The 19917-nt window shown below is 41.3% G+C and overlaps 1 protein-coding gene across 4 annotated transcripts in view; it reads left to right on the top strand.

Moving 5' to 3' along the window:
• Positions 1-18942, top strand: part of EOGT (EGF domain specific O-linked N-acetylglucosamine transferase) — a 37196-nt gene extending 18254 nt beyond the window's left edge. For 2 of the 4 annotated variants that reach the window (XM_082412286.1, XM_082412287.1), the window contains exons 10-17: positions 2401-2493; positions 2844-2915; positions 3062-3148; positions 3651-3719; positions 5945-6006; positions 8314-8433; positions 10615-10717; positions 11296-13460. In XM_082412286.1, coding sequence (XP_082268412.1) covers positions 2401-2493; positions 2844-2915; positions 3062-3148; positions 3651-3719; positions 5945-6006; positions 8314-8433; positions 10615-10717; positions 11296-11442 — 753 coding nt within the window. In that variant the 3' untranslated portion in view covers positions 11443-13460. Of the gene's footprint in view, positions 1-2400; positions 2494-2843; positions 2916-3061; positions 3149-3650; positions 3720-5944; positions 6007-8313; positions 8434-10614; positions 10718-11295; positions 13461-13737 lie in introns of those variants that run through there. The other 2 variants (XR_014250564.1, XR_014250565.1) reach the window with 2 other exon arrangements.
• The last annotated feature ends 975 nt before the right edge of the window (positions 18943-19917 follow it).

Below are 19917 nucleotides of genomic sequence, written 5' to 3'. Positions count from 1 at the left end.
TCCATTTCCCTTGAAGGTAACTGCGGTTAACATGTGTGAGAGTCCCCTTGGGAGACTTTATTTCTTTTTTACTTTTTATTTATTTTTTTAAACTCTCTAGGAGTTAAGCCAGCATCTTATTTATTTATTTATTTTTGGCTGTGTTGGGTCTTCGTTTCTGTGCGAGGGCTTTCTCTAGTTGCGGCAAGCGGGGGCCACTCTTCATCGCGGTGCGCGGGCCTCTCACTGTCGCGGCCTCTCTTGTTGCGGAGCACAGGCTCCAGACGCGCAGGCTCAGTAGTTGTGGCTCACGGGCCCAGTTGCTCCGCGGCATGTGGGATCTTCCCAGACCAGGGCTCGAACCCGTGTCCCCTGCATTGGCAGGCAGATTCTCAACCACTGCGCCACCAGAGAAGCCCCTGAACATCCTTTTCATATACATATGTCTTTACATAGTCATCCTAGCATTTCTGCAGGGCAGATTCCTATAACTGGAATTTCTAAGTCATAGGTTGTTCAAGTTTGAGAGATACACAACAGGAAATTTTATGTCATCTTTAAGAATATCCAGATATTCTTCATCATAAGACTGGAAAATCCCACCTTCCCCTGTGGCAGATAATTTGAATTTCAGGGACTTCTAGAGAAGAAGCTTCTAGAGGTGGTTATTACTGAATACTACATGATTTCTCTGAAAAGGGACCAGTCAGGATTACTTTATTTTATTATTAAATTTTCCTTTCAAAGGTATCTTATTTTATCCCAAGTATTTTTTCTCAGGAAACTGTCTAGAGTCACTTCTTTTAATTGCCCTTTATTTATTATTGAACCAAAACAGGGACATTGAATTTTTGATGGTGTTGAGAAGGACCTTTATTAGAACAGCACTGGAGAAACATTGAAGGAAAGAATTTTTATTTTTTATCACCACATCTAACAGTTCTCAATAACTTTGAAATAACTCTAATATGTGCAACATAAAATTTTCAAAATCTGAAAAAAAAGAATGCTGTAAAGATAAAAAGACATGAACATAATGAACGTCATGTATAACCAACTGTAGACCTTGAATGTAACCCTACAATACGTATTTCTTACTTCTTTTGGCTGAATTCTTCCATCTAAGTTCTACCATTTCGAAATAAATTGACCTCCTTCCTTCAGCTGATGGAGCACGTAATTAATTTCCACTTTTCAAAAATGAAATGCATTTGGTAAATGTACCAGAAAAAACTAGTTCTCATCGAAAGGCAACTGCCATATAGAGGTTACAAGCATGGAGTCTGGAACCAAAGAGACTGGATTTAATCCCAGCCCTGTAAATGCAGCAGTTCTACAGTTGAGGCAAATTACTTAAACTTTGTCTCAGTTTCCTCATCTGTAAAATGGGGATAATGGTATTCCCTCGCTCATTATGTTAGTGGGGTGGTTTAATGTGTTAATAATGTCAAGTTCTTAGAACAGTACCTGAGATGAAGGAAGTATGCAAGATACTATTAATATTATTATTATTGGGACTTCCCTGGTGGCACAGTGGTTAAGAATCCGCCTGCCAATGCAGGGGACACAGGTTCGAGCCTTGGTCTGGGAAGATCCCACATGCCGTGGAGCTACTAAGCCCCTGCACCACAACTTTATCTTTACTGAGCCTGCGCTCTAGAGCCCGTGAGCCACAACTACTGAGCCGGTGTGCCACAACTACTGAAGCCCACGTGCCTAGAGCCCGTGATCCGCAACAAGAGAAGCCACCGGAATGAGAAGCCTGCGCACCGCAACGAAGAGTAGCCCCCGCTCGCCGCAACTAGAGAAAGCCCGCGCGCTGCAACAAAAACCCAACGCAGCCAATAAATAAATAAATAAATAAATTTTAAAAGTATATTATTATTATTATTATTACTCATTAATGTCAATGGGGGATTATGTTACTCATTAATCAATAGGGACATCATTTCCTAGAGTTACATTCATTATGTTTTTAATGTTAAAACTTTCAAGGCATTTTCTTGCTCTCAGATTTCTTTCCAAAAGTGTATTCTGTCTGCTCTGATGGGTTTTGCTCCCTGAGCACATCACAGTGTGTACAAAAGGTGGTGTACGTATGTGTTGTGTGTATCTGTGATTTGGATAGAAAATTCACGGGGAAAAAAACCCCACGATGACTGCAATTTTAAGGACATGAGAATAAAACGGACTAGGATGGGAAACTAAGATTATAATTGTGGTGATTATTTCTGATGATATTACATCAGATTAGGGACTTGCTCAGGCCCAAGATGAAAATCCATTTTTTCTCTATGGATTTTACGAGCTTATTTCGGATTGCTGGTTCTTAATACTAAGAAGCTAATTCAGGTATTTTCTCACATTTTTGAAAAGCCACGTTTAGCCAAATTCCCTAACTTATTTTGTTTCCATTTTCAGAGCTCCTACGGATATGGTGACCTGTTCTCCGATACATGGAAAGCATTTACTGATTATGATGTTATACATTTGAAAACTTATGATTCCAAAAGGGTACTGGAAACTTTACTGAAATGTCTGTAAATAACTGTCATTACAGATGACTCACTCATCAAATAAATATTTAATCTGAGTTTCTATGAGCTATTACCATTGATTTCTAACTCAGTTTCTTTTGTAATAACTAGATTCATCATGGTTATTAACCATGTAGCTTTTAAAACCTTTTGCTCATAGCTTTTCCAAGAATATGAATTTCACTTGAGTGAAATAATTGGCTATGCAAAATATTTTGATGCAAAATAGAGATTAATTAATTTTTTTTTTCTGTAATCATTAGTGCTGTTTTGGTGTGAAGGGTGCAAACTGTGTTCTCTTACCTTTTAAAATATCTTCATTCTTAGGTATGTTTTAAAGAAGCTATTTTTTCCTTACTCCCCCGGATGAGATACGGACTATTCTATAATACCCCTCTGGTAAGCATGTCATCTGCGGTTAACATTCCTATTCAGAGAATGTATTCTTGATGGATTTTAAGATAACACTTACATATAACTTGAGAACATCTTAAATAGTAATGCAGATATTATTCATTGTAATAGGAAATATTTTTTTATTTTAGATATCTGGCTGTCAAAATACCGGATTATTCCGGGCATTTTCCCAGCATGTACTACACAGACTGAACATCACACAAGAGGGTCCCAAGGTAATGACTACATTATGGGTTCTGAGGTGGGCTTGACTTTTCACCCCGAATAAAAATCAATATCAGCTTTGCAGAAAAAGGAGATCATCAGCAGACAGTGTTTTCTGACCTGGAGTGATTTGAAATCAGATGTTAACAACTGAGGAAATTTCAATAAACTAAGAGATAGTGGAAGAATGTTGTTTTTTTCTCTTTATCTTTTCCCTATATCTCTCCATCCTTCCCCAAACCCCTACCCAGCGCACATAAACTCTGCCCCCAAATCCACCCAACCAAGCAAAAAGAAGTAGCGTAATGAACGGGTTTTGCCTTCTGTGGCTAAAGTGGATGCATTTTTATCCCCTGAGAGAACTGTGAAGAAATCAGGCTAAAAAAAAAAAAAAAAAAAAGTTTCATAAAGGTATCCTTATTGAGTTTCGTCTCTCGGTGAAAATCACATTTTAAGTTCAGTTGTTCATTTATCTGTCCGGGCACACACAGCATTATTTTGCCTTTTCCACAGGATGGAAAAATTCGAGTCACCATTCTTGCACGGAGCACAGAATACCGGAAAATACTCAACCAAAATGAGGTTAGTTTTTGGGATGCATTTTTAATAGCGTCATATTGAATTTCACTTCCTATGACTGATGTGCTTTATTTTTTTCACATCATACTAAATGCTTTGATTTGAAATTATTAGCTTTTAGAAAAGTCTGATGGCTGTGCCCAGTTTATTTATTGGATTTCTACTGGAAGTCATCAAACCATCCATTGCTGAATGAGCTTTGCCTTACTGTAGACGTTCATCTGCACCACCTCAGTGTGGAAGCAGAGACAAAACTGCCTGAGTCCTGCCTTTGCTGCCATGGCTTGCCAAACTTTTTGTCTCTGGGCAAAGTAGCAGCAAAACGATGGGAGAGTATCTTTGGGGACATGGCTGATAGACTGTGGCAGGACTGTGGCAGCCAGCAGCAGATTAAGTTGGAAAAGTCTCCATCCTTTTCATGGGTGTCTTAGAAATTGTTCACCTCTTAGCCTCCCTGACTCATTTCAACAACATCAATTCATAAATTATACTTAATCTCAAGGAGATCACCATGGAAGCCGCCCTACAACAGCATGACTGGACGATGTCCTTGCAATAGTAAGGTTTACTCGAATGTGGATGGCCTCTAGAAGCTGGAAAAGGCAAGGATTCTCCCCTAGAGACTCCAGAAGGGGTGCAGCCCTGCCTACACCTTGATTTCATCCCAGTGAGGCTTCTGTCTCTTTGTGTAGGACTTTTATCCTACAGAACCGTAAGAGGACAAATTGTATTGTTTCAAGATGATAAGTTTGTAGTAATTTGTCACAGCAGCAAATAGAAAATGAAGACACAGAGAGGTGAAACTGACTTATTTATTTGTAAATCACTCTGGCTTCAAGAGTAGGAGTGGGGAGATTGATTAAGAGCTGTTGCCCCGATAAGAGTTTAGATGAAGGGGGTGACAGTAGGGATGACAAAATAAGTGGTTTCAGGATATATCTTGGAGATAAAGCCTATGATACTTATTGTGGGAATGTACAGTTGTAGCCTCAGTTACGGCCAGGAGAGGTAGTGAGAATCAAGCGTGAACTCCTGGGCTTTTAGCTTAAGCAGTTCAGTGGACTTGAGATGGGAGGGAAATTGGGGGCAGGTTTTGATGGGTAAAATGTTTCACACGGATTAATTTGGATGCCTAGCAGGCTGATCCAAATTATGTAATTAGCATCTCCTCTCGAGATGCATATGGATTATGGAGGACATGAACGTATGGTGTAACGAGGCATTGATTGTGAGCCGTGTGGATGGAAGAAATGAACAGTGTAAGTATGTGTGTTTTAAACACCTGGAAATAAAAATATCAAGTAATGCAATGTTGGGGTAGGCAGGTGAGAAGCCTCATTAGCAGGCAGATCAACAGTATGTATTGATTGATAGAGGTAACAGGTATTGGCTGCAGTTATGTACCAAGTATATTGCAATGTGTTCCCCATACCTGTACTGCAACTTTCCCAGCAAACCGAAAATATAGGTATTTTATTATTATTCTCTATTCTGGGCAAGGACACTGAGGCTTATAGGTTAAAAAACATGCCCGAGGTCACCCAGCTAATGAGCAGAGAAGAAAGCACCTTTCTCTTTTCCTTGACTCGTGAATAGATAGCAAAACCCAGATGCTCTCATTAAATGATGGTTCACGCAATCCTGCCCTACTTCAAGTTTAGAATCGTGAGGGACATAGAGAACCATGACGATGCATTTGATGATCGATTAATCGTGCTTAGTTGTTTTCTCTTCGCTAAAAGTATAGTTGTTTTCCTGCGTAGAGATGCTGAAAATGTTTTTCTGCCCGGAATTTAGTGTTTTCGGTGGATGAGGTTCCAAAGCACTAGGGGTTTGTCTGAAATGAGATAATGGGTAGGAAGAAAATTCTGGAACCAAGTAGGTACCCAACGAATATATGTTGAAAGTTGAGGGACTAACTATTGGAATAACAGTAGCTAACACTTCATGTGCGTCTATGTCAAGCCCTTTGCTCTTACGAATTGTCACCCCGCAGCCTCGTAGCAACTCAGAGCAGTGCAATTTTAGGGAGGTAGCGTATCCTCCCTAAAATGCAGGCGTGGAGCCTGCACTTGAAGTCAGTTAAGGGTTAAACACAATAGACATGAAGGATATTTAACGCTTGAAAAATATTTTATATGAAAAATAAAAATTTGGAGACTCCAAGGTAAGTAAAACAGAAGAGAAGGAAGGAAAAGAAATTCTAAAGGTTTCTCTTATTTTCCCAGCTTGTAAATGCACTGAAAACGGTATCTACATTTGAGGTCCAGATTGTCGATTATAAGTATAAGTAAGTAATAACCCACTCTTGGGCAGACACTGTCGTCTTTGGCTTTGATGAGTTAATGGGGGAGAGGAAGGACTTTGCGAATGGGAGTTGTTGGCGCATGTAGACCTGGAAGGGACAAGCGGACGCCATCGGTGAATGAAATGGGCAGGTGAGGACCCCGGGCGTAGGGGGCGGAAGCTCTTCAGCTGTGAGGGGCCTCACGTTGCCGCACCATCCCTTTTTTTAAAGAGAAGTGATGAATCCTGATTTTCATTTGAAATTTCTGAATTTCTAAAAGACGGCAACTAATTCCGAATTTTAAAAAAATGTCGTAGGCTTCATTTGCCTGCTAGCTGCTGGGTTTCAACTTCTGACCTACAATTATGGGAATAATTAAGGGAATAATTTGAGGTTCATCAAATAATATGAGGTTTCTAAAAATCTTTTCAAATATTTACATTTCTTTTAAAATTCTGATACAAGTAAACAGCTTGGAAAGAGAATCTGCCTATCATTTACTGTCTAGGTAACCCGTGTTGACATGAAAACAATAACACTGTAAAGATAATACATGTTCCTGGTAGAAAAGGTCAAGCAGTATAGAAAAGTTCCAAAGGAAAGTGAAAACTTTTCTCTCCCTCCTTTGCCCACCCACAATCATAGTCTTGTTTTCGAAACATTTTTTCTATGTAAAAAAAAAAAAGTATACATATACCAGCATAGGGTGCCTGACGCAGCTAGGTTTAAGCTTATTGATAAGTGTGGGAGTTTCGCACCTCATTCATTATACATTTGTTCATTTATACAACACATCTTTATCAGGTACCTACCATGGGCCAGTCACCAGGCTTCACAGTAGGAATGCAGTTATGGAGGAAGCATGGCTCTTGTCTTGAGGACCTCAGACACTGAATATGAATAAACAGCAGTTGCAAGAACAGCTGTCATTTATTGAGACTTACTCTCATGCTTCCCTAGCTCTGTCTCATCTCCCTCTTCCTGTGAGGTTGGCGAAGCTGTTCCTATTGGACAGGTGACACTTCGCCACGGTGACTCCCCTCATTGCCACCTGAGGAAAAATGTGGAGGTAGAAGAGGGCCCGGGGTCAGGATGAAAGAACTGGGGGTGGGGGCACCTCTGAGGCTCTGTCGCTGACTGGCTTTGAAGAATACGTAGGGGTTTCCCAGGTGAAGGAAGAGTGACGTAAATTCAGACCTTGCCAATCTGAGGGACACAGTCGTAACCTAACGGCATCGAGGTTTGTGAGTCCTGATCTTCGGGCCTTTCCCAGAAATAATAACTCCACGGATATATTCCTCCGGACGAATGCCCCTCCTTGCCTCGGTATCGGTTGGCATTCCTGGGGAAACTGAGGCACATGTACCTCGTGTGAGACACACTTGGTGCCTTTGTCTCCCTTCCCTTGTGCGGGGTGTGGGGCTTCTGTTCTGCTGGGAGAGGAAGCTCTTTAAAGAGGTGAAGCTGATTAAGAGGAAATTTGCTTTCCCTTCTTAGATGCCAGCGGATCTATTTATTTTTCTTCACTTTGAGTGGGTGGGACTGGGAGATCGGATTCCATTATGTTTATTCAGAGTGTTAGCCTCTGTCCAGCATTTCTTCCCAGCCTCACTGACTTTCGGTTCAGAGTTTGCACATCTTTTAGTGTCTTGAATTCAAAGACTACTTTTACAGTCCCAAGGTGCATAAAATTGTGGATTTATCCCTCCTAAATCCACAAAGACAGGAAAATGCCCTCATGGCATGCAAGGCAATCTTAGGAGTACCCAGATGGCAATTGAATGACTCAAATCACACAAGGAAGAATTTATTTTATTTTTTAAAAATTCCTATATGATTTTAAGGAAATAGTTTTCAATTTGGTGTGAATATATCATAGCATCACTTTAATGCTTGCTAATTTCATTTTTCATAAAGAGGGAGCAAGCCTCAGGCTCAGAGCTTTGCCTTGCAATGTTATCTACCTAGATTGGAATAATGCTTTTTAGTTTCATTATATCTATTTTTACAGTTTTGTTCATGTCATGAGTTACTGGTTTTCCATTTAAGGCAGATGTAAAAGTTTTCTTCTAAAATTAGAAAGTGTAAGTTTAAAAAAAAGTGAGCTTAACTTAGAGAAAATGTTATTAAGTAATTAAGTTGTTAATTTCTGGAGTAGATTTGAAATTGGCAAAAAGATATCATGGCAGAATGTGCTTTAAATTGGGAAAGATACTTGTGTAAATGCTGTTACCATGAATCATGAGCTTACTCAACTTAATACTTCCCCTCTCCTCCCCTTTTTTCTTTTGTTGTTCTTTATGTTCACAGGGAACTTGGGTTTTTAGATCAGCTAAGGATCACACATAACACGGACATATTTATTGGAATGCATGGAGCTGGTCTTACCCATTTACTTTTCCTTCCAGACTGGGCTGCTGTGTTTGAACTGTAAGTGTTTGGGGACAGTTTTACATTGAGGCAGCTGATAATGCTTTTTCTGCCAGCTGAGGCTTTCATTCAGAGCATCAAAAGGCTTAATATTTAATCATTACAAAGAAGTCACATCATGTAGGCATCTAAAAAGAAAAAAGGACCTAAAACTAAAAATGTGAAGTCTGCAGCCTGCCATTGCCCTTAGCAAGCAAATATCTGTTTCCTTCCCCATCTCAGCAGGATTCGGGAGATGTGAATCTACGGTTTCCTTCCTCTGAGTGCATTTCTGTGTTCCTGTCAAACTGAAAACATCTCCCTGCAATCAGTGTAATTATTGTGTTAAAAGAGAGCCTGTGTGTTGCCCATCCATGTTCATAGCCGCATTTTTCCATTAGCCAAGAGGTGGAGGTAACTCAGTTGTCCATTGACTGTTGAATGGATAAACAAAATGTGATACACACACATCCAATAGAGTATTATTCAGCCTTAAAAAATAAAGAAATCCTATCCCATGCTATATGACAGGGATGAACCTTGAGGACATTGTGTTAAGTGAAATAAGTTACTCTCAAAAGCACAAATACCGTATGATTTCACTTATATGAGGTACGTAGAGTCGTCAGATTCGTAGAGACAGAAAGTAGAAGAGAGGCTGCCAGGAACTGGGGGGAGAGGTGAACAGGGACTTAGTGTTTAATGGGGACAGAGTTTCACTTTTGCAAAATGAAAGCATTCTGGAGATTGGTCACATAACAATAAGGTATACTTACCTCTGAACTGTACACTTACAAATGGTTAAGATGGTAAATTTTATGTCATGTGTTTTCTACCACAATTAAAAAAAAAGAGAGATAGAGAGTTTGAGTACCTGTATGCCTGGTGAAGAACACAGCTCCAAAACATAAGCCCACCTCTTTGCCAAGTGCTCGCTGATTCCATACACAGGGAGACTGAGGCCTCAAGGGGAAAGTAATTTTCCCAGAGTGTTCCTTTAACTCGGTGCTTGGTTATGGAGGCATGGAATTCTCTCCTTTAATAATTCTACTCTGGATACCAATAGTGATTACTGTTACCTGATTTCCCCTCCTTGCATCGAAATATTTTGATTTTATGGTCGCATTTTAAAAATGACTTGACTTGGCATTTAAATGAGAGACTAATTAGAAAAAAGTTGTCATGAACTTCCAACACCCTGAAAAACATTTAAAAATATATATATGTTAGAGAAATAGCCAGATAATTGTAGATTCTATTTTAATTCTTCCATTTCTTCCAGAGAGGAAGGGAGGGAAGAAAGGAAGGAAGGAGGGAAGGAAAGAAATGTCATTGAGAAATCTCAGGCCTTGGAGGTCAACAGACCTGGGATCAATTTCTGCTTTAGAGGATATGTTACCTACCCCAAGGCCACGTTCATATGTACAAAGATGGGGGTATTAGGAGTTAATATCAAGTTCACAGTCCTATTGATAAAGGTCCCCTCCATTCTTTAATCCTATTCTGCTTTTGGAAAGTTAAGATAATTTAGTTATGGGAATATTTTAAAAATAATCTCTCCCACTCTTTTGTGTGTGTGTGTTTCTATAAACACTTTTATTGGGACATAATTTACACACCATACAACTCACTCATTTAAATCGTATAATTCAATGGTTTTAATGTATTGACAGAGTTGTGCAACCACCACCATAATTTTATAAAATTTTCATTACGCCCCCAAAGAAACTCAGTACTCTTCAGCAGTTACTCTCACTCCATCCTCCTCCCAACCCATGGAAACCACTAATCTACTTTCTGTCTCTGTAGATTTGTCTATTAAGGACATTTCATATAAGTGGAATCATACAATATGTGGGCTTTTCTGACTGGCTTCTTTCACTTAGCATCATGTTTTCAAGGTTCATCCATGTTGTAGCATGGGCCAGTACTCATTCCTTTTTATTGTCAATAATTATTCCTTGTATGGATATACCACATTTTATTTATCCATTCATCAGTTGGTAGACATTCAGGTCGTTTGCACCTTTCGGCTGTTGTGAACGCTGCTGCTATGAACACGAATCTCTCTCACTCTTGTTTACCGTTTATAAAACCTTTTGTAAGAATATATTTGGGAGGTGAATTTTTTCCCTAGAGAATTGCGAATTGGCCAGTAATCCCAGGCAAAAGCCCCATGTGTGGACGCCCTTGTGTCCTTAGATACAACTGTGGAGATGAACGCTGTTACTTGGACCTGGCCAGGTTGAGAGGCGTCTACTACATCACTTGGCGAAGGCAGAACAAAGTCTTTCCTCAAGATAAGGTAAAGTTCAAGGACAAAACTCATTCTGTTTTCTTTTTAATTGGTTTAAAGTGTCTAGTTAATGTGACAAACTATCTTTGAACTTCAATCCAAAGATAAAACGGTTCTTCTCTGGAATCGTGAGTTGTTGTGCTTTATATTTGCAAACTGGGGGAAAGGAGAAATTAATTACTCTCTCTCTTTATATGGAAAAGAGAACTTCATGAAATTTGGGCCTAGAGAGATTATTAAATTATTTAGAGACGGGATCAGGAAACTACAGACCAGTGGGCTAAATCTGGCCCTCCAGTTGTTTTTATAAATAAAGTTTTATCGGGACACGGTCCTGCTCCTCTGTTTACGTGTTGTCTATGGCTACTTGAGCACTTCATTGGCAGGGTTGAATAATTGTGGTGGAGACTTTGTGGTCCATGGAGCTGAAAATACATGTTATCTGGCCCGTTACTGAAAAAATTTGCCAACCTCTGATGTAGGCCATAAACTACTTTTACTTTGGCCAAAGTAAAATAATTTTCTTCTTGTTCAGAAAACCACATCCTCAACACCTTACAAATTTGTCTTTTGCTTTGTTTTTGCAGGGCCACCACCCAACTCTGGGGGAACATCCGAAGTTTACCAACTACTCTTTTGATGTAGAAGAATTTATGTACCTTGTCCTTCAGGCTGCAGACCACGTATTGCAACACCCGAAGTGGCCATTCAAGAAAAAACATGATGAACTATAAATGTGTTGAGTCTTTTGCCAAAAGGGAGTGTTTAAACGGTCCTCCACCCAGACTCACCTCACAGTTAAATAGGTAAAACAGCCTGTTATCTCCTAGCCCCAAAGTACCTTTTTTTAATACCAAAACATGCCTTCAGGGTATTACTTACGTGTTTTATAGTCTTTAACTGTTTCATGTGATTGTTGTGTCATTGCTATTTATCAAGATACTCTTTTTGCACTGAAAACTTTACTTTTTATAGTTCAGAAATTGGGCCTGGGCTCACTGGCGTAATTGAGCCTTTTTCTTAGGGATACCAAAGTTTGCAACTTTCTTAGCTTTAGAATTTGTAAATGTTTTTATAGAATACCATGAGCTGGTCATTCTAGAGGCTTCCAAGTTGTTAATGATATATTTGAGCAAATTCACAACTCATTTATTTGCCATGATTTGTTCACAGCACTGTTTGTGGTAGGAAAGGAAAACATGCAAACACACACACACAGAGTTTTGGTTCTCAGTACCAAGCTATAGGCCCGTGTTATAGATTAAACAGTATTAATAAACAGGTCTGTTTAACTGTATCAGAGTCTAAACTAACACCTGCTGAATTCTCTGTTGTATCTTTTTAGTCAATGCCAGGTTATATTCATCAAGAACCTGAATTAACCATGCTGTTGCATTAAGTTCATATTCACATTTCATATGCAAATCATGTTTTCCTCACATGTAACAACCACATATGATAAAAACAAATGAGGACGTCCTTTACGACTGTTTTGTGTACCTTCTAGCTGGTTTCCACTGGTTCCTTCTTAGCCGTGGAGAGCATTTATAAATCAAATAGTAGTTTTGTTGCACACCTGCTTGTAAGTGCACATACCTGTGTGTATGCGTCTACCTCTTTTAGCATGGAAGTATTCCAATCTTTGATTTTGCAGACTTTAAATTAGCCACAAGAGGAGATTTTTTTCCCTATGAAAAAAGTAAAGACACACACACGAAAAAGGTAAAGACATGCATGAATTATCCAATTCAAAATGAATAAGAAGCCATAAGAAAGTGCCATTGATTAAACAGCATATCTGAAATGCAGTCCCACTCTTTGAATGGGCTTCATTTCCTATTGTCTATGAACTTTCAATTTAGTGGTCAGAAACCATGGATTTATTTTACTGTAAAATGTGAAGTTTACATTTTATTAACACTTGAGCAGTCTAATTTAGAGACTAGCAACTTCTATTTTTTTAAGTAGGGGATTAACAGAGTACAGCAGAGCTAAGCATTTTTTCTTTTTTAATATTTTAGAGTTGTAAAAAAAAAAAAAAAAAAGAATATGCAGCAGAGAAGTGACCTGAGAAACCTAAGATATTTATTATCTGGACCTTTACAGACCATGTTTGCTGACTCCTGCTTTAAAGGATTATGAACAGTTTTCTAGAGTTTAGGAATATTTATTAAAATATCTGTCAAGGAATTAGTGAATCACTGTAGCAATAGCTTTGATTTGAGATCTTAACATTGTTTTAAAAGACTTACAACATATGAATTTTGAAATGAGTGGTGTTGCCGCTGTCCTTTGTCCAGTATACTGAGTAACCACTGAGATCGCTCACGTAAAAGGAGTTGTCAAGACCACGTTGCACTTCTAGTCAGAGAGGTGTAAACATCTGAAAAAATGGCCTCAAAAAAGGTTTCAACGTTTATCTTCTTACCTCATTTTAAAAACTGTGTGGCAATGTGATTCTGTAGATGATCAAGAATTTCAGACATTGAGAACAATTTCATAATAAAATGTTACATTTGCATATTTCACATTTAAAGAGACAATATGTTTTATAGAAACAAAATACATTAGATATTTTATGGAACTCAGTTTTATCAGACTCTTTTGATGGGAGCAAAAGAAGGTCTTCAAATTGTTATAAAATTTAAAATGTAAAGACTGCTCTTTTTATTAAGTCTTTGAAGAGGTGCATGTCATTGTTTGTACATGTAGGGTATGGCCTTGGAATAAATCGTTTTACAATTTATTTGAATACCGGACTATTTTCAGGGTTTTCTGTGTCTGAATGTCAGATGCTTACTTTTTTTTTTTTGGCACTTACTTTTTTTTTTGGCAGTCTGGCAGCTCTAGATTATACAAATTGAGTAGCTCACTGATGAAGAGTTCAGTTTAAGGAAAAATTGTACCTTACAATCATTTAGCAGTTTATTATATGATGCTTTCACAAATGTTATATTGCATAATCTTTTAAAAATGACATAAGAATTGTTCCCATTTTTACTTATTTATTTATTTGTTTATTTATTTAGTTATTTGGCTGCTCCAGGTCTTAGTTGCAGCACGCGGGATCTTCATTGCTGGATCTAGTTCCCCAAACAGGGATTGAACCTGCGCCCCCTGCATTGGGAGCATGGAGTCTTAACCACTGGACCACCAGGGAAGTCCCAGAATTGTTCCCATTTCTAACGTGAAAAGAGTCAGATGCTGTTTAAAGGACTTCTCTAAAGATCACAGGTCTTCTGACTCCATGTCCCTAGTTCTCCATTTATTCACTCAATTATTTACTATTGATGGAGCAACTACTGGGTACCATCTCTACTCTAGGTTCTGGGGATACAGCAGTGAGCAGAACAGAAAAAAGTCCTTGCCTTCATGGACCTTGCGTTCTGGTGGAGGAGACAGATATTAACATACATAAGGAAAATATACTGTGTGCTGGATGTTGATACATGGTATGGACAAAACTAATACGGGAACGAGGGATGTGGTGCTCTGGGGTGGGGTGGAGTTGGGCACACTTAGGTAGAGGGTAAGGAAATCCTCGCCGAGGTCACCTTTGAGTCAGGATTTAAAGCAGCTAAAGGAGGAGGAAAGCAGACAGCGGGGCAAAGAGCATCCCAGGAAGACCGGATGGTGCGTGCCAAGGTCTTGAGGCAGGAGGATGCCTGGTGTGTTTGAGGAACAGCAAGGAAGCCAGTGTAGCTGGAGTGATCGAGGGGCAGAGGAGTAGGAGATGAGGTCAAAGAGGCAATGGGCCTGGGGTGCAGATGGCAAGGCTCTTGTCCTTTGATGCTTATGAGCTGGGAGTCATTGAAGGGATCTCAAACAGGAGGAATGACCCGACTTACTTTGAAGAGGATAACTCTAGCTGTTATGCTGGGAATAGACTGTGGAGGGATGTCTTAGGTCGTGTTCCCTGGGAAATAGACTCTGGGTTGGAGATTCATACACAGATGGTTCACTGGGGAAGAGGCTCATGATTAACACCTGTGAGGAAGGGGACCAGTCTTGGGTGGAGGGAGGAATGGAGCTGCGATGCAGTAGCAGGTGAGGCCTCAAGGGGGCGCTGTAGAGCTCATTATAGAGGCAAGAGATCCTCATAGCAAGGAATGCCTGAATACTGGCCTTTCCCTGGAGGGGAGTAGCCTTAGGCAGGGCAGGTCTCTTCAGCTGAGGGCAGTTCGGCTGTAATGCATTAGTAGCCAACATTCCCAGCAATCGGGAGACTGTGCTGGGGGGACTTCCGAGACCCACTGCAACATCCACAACGGGGCCAGGGTGATGCCCTTCAGCTTGTTCCACTCGCCCTTCTACTGCTTGCCAGCAGGCTTCTAAGGCTTTATTCGATTCAGATTTTATTTGTTTTAAAGACTCCTTATAGATGATCCCGTGTACTTCATATGGTAGAAGGCGAGACTGGGCTTTGTGGGCCATATGAGTTCTCTGTCCCATATTACTATTCGTTGGTCCCCACCCCCAATCTTTTAAAAAATGTAAAAAGCATTCTTTGGGATATTTAACAGAGAGGTTAAGGAACTTGCCCAAAGCCACACAGCTAATAAGTAATAGATGGATTGGATATAGGGCTTTCTTTGTGAAGGAATTTAAACAGGGAGGTAATGTAGGAAGGAAGGGAGGAAGGGAGGAGGAAAGGAAGGGGGGAGGGAAGGAGGGAAGGGAGGAAAGGAAAGGAGGGAGAGAAGGAAAAAGAAGAGAGAAATTGGGTGGAAAAGAAAATAGAGAACGTAGTCCTGGAGTTAGGCTTTTTCTTGCAGTTACAATATAGTTTTCTTTGAAACATAGTTAATGGAGAGAGAATTAGAAAAATACTCACTTTTTTGAAACTAGGAGCATATAAGCAAATCAACTCAGGTATGGTTGCCTTGGAGAAACCAGTCATTCAAAATACCGTATTCCCAACCAAGGGCTATTGCCAGACACTTTAATACCGTCCTCCTCTGTTAGCTTATTGGGGCATGGCAAAAGATGCCTTAAGCCCTCGTGTCATGGAAGTGGCTTAGAGCCAGGCACAGGTTAGGTGGGCCCTCACTTTGAACGGTAATGCACATTTTGACCACAAGGTGGCAGTCAAGCCCTTCCAAATGGCCTCTGCGCCCAGAAGCCTGGGTGTAATAATCTCTTTGTAAATCCCAGACACCTGAGCGCCAGGAGTAGGGCCTTGCTTCTGTGTGTGATGGATTTGTTTCATCCCTGATTTGAGGGCAAGTGGGAAAATTATTCTGGACAGTTTTCAGGTTTTAGTGTGGAATTTCTTAGCTGCAGCCAATTCCTGAATCCTCTGTAGTATCTCCTGATCATCTTGTGCAAAGAGCATTTGGTCCTGGGAAGATGATTTCTAGTGAGAGAAGCTGTTTAGTGGAATGCATTCTCACTGATGCAAAGGAATTTTCTCGGGAGGAGAGCTCTACTGTAGGATCTCGAGATAGCCCGTTAGTTCCTCAATCCTTAGGAGCTAAATTCTTTCTTATATTGGCTTTATAGTTTATTGCATATGCAAGTGCTGTTATCATTTAGTTTGAGAAGAACCAGACTATAAGTGGAGGAGTTCATTTAAGTCTAGATGCCAAAAACTGGTGGCACGTTAATTAAGGAGGGCTTTTCAGCACAAAGGGGTGTTAATATCGAGTCTTTCCATGGATCTGATCTAATGCAGTGCTCCAAGTATTTGCTATCGTTTATTTTTCACAACCATGAGTTGCAGAATTTTGGGATGTTTTTGCTGAAAAGGAACTTGTAGATCCTTCCTGGCATTGTTCATTCCACAATTGTTGGTTGACTGCCCACCATTAACAGGCACTTTCAGACCAAGAGAGAAGATTCCTGGGAGAGGCATGTTATGTAGACCCAAGAATTCAGTTACAGAAATCAAAAGGCCCTGATTCCTCAGCCTTGTAGCACAGAAGCTGTGCGACCATGGGTTTGTTGCTTAGCCTCAGGAAACTTCAATTTTCTCCTAAATTGGTGGCAATATCTATTAGGTAGGGTAGATTTAAGGATAAAATTAAAAAATTAAGTCGCACTTGCTTAGGGCCTGGCACATAACATCTGTTCAGTAAATGCTATTATTATCCTGTGACACATAGGACTATTATCATTTAAAGCTGTAGTACCTGGGGAGCATTTAAATTCTGATCTCCAGACCTCTCCCCAAACCAAGTTAATCAGAATCTCAGGGCTACCATCGGCTGACTCTGTTTGGTCAAATGTCCCCAGATGTTCTGATGCACAGGGGTTGGGAGCTGCCGCTCTAGGAGAGAGTGACAGCTGGTGACACTAGACAGCTCATGAGGTCTAAGCCAGCACTCGGCAAAGTGTCTTCCACTGGGTATCCTTAAGATGTTACATAAAAAACGGTTTACTAGGGAAATGCTGCCTCAAGCCAAGTAGAGGTGTTTCTTGTAGGGTTTCTCCCTACCTTTGATACACTAATGTACACCGTGAATTTCTAAATAGGAAGAGGTAATATGCACCGTTTCTAAATTCATTTGACCACTGGATCTCTTTCTCAGGGAGCATGAGGGTTGCAAAAATCCCCCTCCAGGCAGGCTGCTGTAAACAGCGGCCACGGCTGTATCTGCCTTCTGGGGAATGGGTACCAGGCAGTGCTTTTAGTGTGAAGTCACTCTGGCCGGTTGCATCTTGTTTGTGAGTTAAATCAACGGTGCTACCAGATCACAGTTGATTGGACCAGGGATCAATAAGTGAGCTGCATTCTATCCATTCGGGCAGTTGTAAGATAAAGGGTAAAGAAATGACCCACGCAGATCCCTTCAGCAGGGACATTTGGATGTGAGATATGAGGAGGGTGCCAAGGTTTCTGGTACCAAGACACCAGATCTGAGCTACGGGCGCTTCTTTTGTATCAAGTACAATTATGAGCTACTCTCCAGGTATCCACGAGGCCACTTGTACTTTCAGGTCATGCATTGGACGACCTCTTCCTTCCAGCCTGAAAGAACCCAACTAACGTAGCCATGCCAGACTCGAGGTGTGATTATCCCCACACTACACCATGGCAATGGAAGGACGTGGACTCAGGCCTTCATATTCCAAGTTTAATGCCATCCAGCTACCCTAACACATTCCTGCCTCTCAAGTCAAGGGCATCAGCAGGACAAGTGGAGGTAAAAAGTAATGGTAGTTAAAAAAAAAAAAAAAATCAGGAAAGTAAATCGCAAGGACACAAATCTGTAGAAGTACCTATGGTCTTAGGGGAAAATAGGAGCTGGGCACAGGGTTAAATAAAGGTGCCAGAGAAATCAGGCCAGTTTGCTGTGAGGCGATTGGATGAGGAATCAGCAAGCAGGTGATGAAGTTAAAGGTCAAGGTTCCAAGTCCCAGAAGAAAACCCACCCTTAAGGTGGAATAGACAGTAAATAAAGCCGAGGACAAGAGTGAAATGAGGGAAGTACCAGACACACTGAACAGGCCAAAGGAAAGGCAGGGAGAGGCCAGCATGAACGTTGGGAAGCTTGAGGAAAAGGAGGCAGAAGAAGACAATGCAAATGCTGAGGAAACCGGCAGCAACTGCTTCCTGCAGCAACATCTTACTGCAGCAAGGCCTCCAGCCCCTAGGGCTGGCAGAAAATGGAGAGCAAAGCAAGAAAGCACTGATTGACAGTGAGAGCAGTTCTACACTGATAGAAAAATGTAAATCCTCCAGAGAAATATCTTTATCTACATATCATTTTTCAAAAATGCAGGGGATATTCAGCAACGTTCAGCTAGAGAATCTACACAAGATGTTCTTCGGAGTGTTGATGGTTCACTTGGTGGAAATGGGACTGGGAGTTTTTCCTCCTCCGGTTCACGAGGATGTCAATGCGTCCTCTTGCCTGTGAAATTAAAAGAAAGACGTGATGGTGGAGCATGCGTACGCCATCACCACACCGAGACACGGAGCCCAGATGGGATTTCGGTTCTGCCCGGCAGGTATCTCTATGCAAATAAACCGCCCTTCAGAAATCGCTTGGTGATGCTGTCCTATGGACGTTGTACTGGATTATATGTTCTCGGATAGTCTTGCTTTTGCAATTCAAATAGCAGTCTGTTGAAAAGAGTTTTATGGTGACTGCTACTTGGTGCAGGCAATAAATCTGGGGGACAAGGAATAAAAGTAATATGCAGAAAAAGGCACCCGTTCTTTTACGACTTTGCTTTGAGACTAGTGAGAAGCGCCAACAGCTGGGAAGGGTCTTGTAGTCTGCCTTTGTCTTTTTCTTCTTCTTCCTCTTCCTCCCCCTCTTCTTCTCCACCCTTCTCCCCCCAATATTAGCAGTTAAAAGTCGGCTTTCTTGGTGGAAGTAAATACCGCTGGTCAGGAACGCTGCAGAAAGGTCTGGACTAACAACATCGTGGTCTGGGTGGTCGCCCACGGCGGTAAGACCTTGCGGCAGATTTTGCACTTCCTCTGTTGGGCTGTCCCTTGGGAGGAGGACCCCTAGTACACGTGGATGACGCCCACTTCCCCCGCTCAGGCTTCCTGAGACCCTCCGAGGGTCTTCTCTAGGGTAATGATGTTGGGCAAGTGCAGACACCTGAAGTCTTAGGGGAAATGAGAGAGGCTTTGCAGAGCCGTGATGAGGAGGGGCTGGGTGGTGGACGTTACAGGTTCTGGCCTGCCCCTTACCGCCCGAGTGACCTCAGGCAAGCCACTGACACTCACGGAGCCTCAGTTTTCTCATCTGTAAATGCAGGCTGTTAAGGGCACCAACCTGAAGGTTGTCGTGAGGCTTTATTTGGTGCTCCTACCCGCAAGGCACTTTGCCGAGCAAACAATTGTGAGGAATAGAGGAGCCTGATGTTAATCAGATAATCACGCAGGTGAGGGTATATAAGGATAAACTGAGGGGCTGCTGGGAAGGGAAGGAGCTTGTTGTAATCAAGGGAGATGCCGTGCGCTGGGGCTGGGGCTGGGGCGTAGAGGGGCCGGGGAAGGTCCCTCCCAAGCAAGTATAAGATAACACGCCTAGTGTCTGGCACACAGAGAGGCCTCCTAAGCAGGGAGAGGAGCTGGGAGGTGGAAGAAGGAGGAAGAGGAGGTGGCTGACGAGGAAGAAGAAGATGCAGACCCACAGGAAGCTAGAGTCCTAGGCCTGTGAGCCCCAGAGAAACCTCCGTGTGTGACAACTTTAGCCTGAAATGCCCTGAGGACAGTGGCCATGGAGGTCTGCTCGATTCAGCGATGG

This window comes from Balaenoptera physalus (genome assembly GCF_965194825.1).
Source record: "Balaenoptera physalus genome assembly, chromosome: 11".
Taxonomy (NCBI): Eukaryota; Metazoa; Chordata; class Mammalia; order Artiodactyla; family Balaenopteridae; genus Balaenoptera; species Balaenoptera physalus.
The sequence above is the reverse complement of the archived record's forward strand: the minus strand, read 5'-3'. Positions and strand labels throughout refer to the sequence as shown.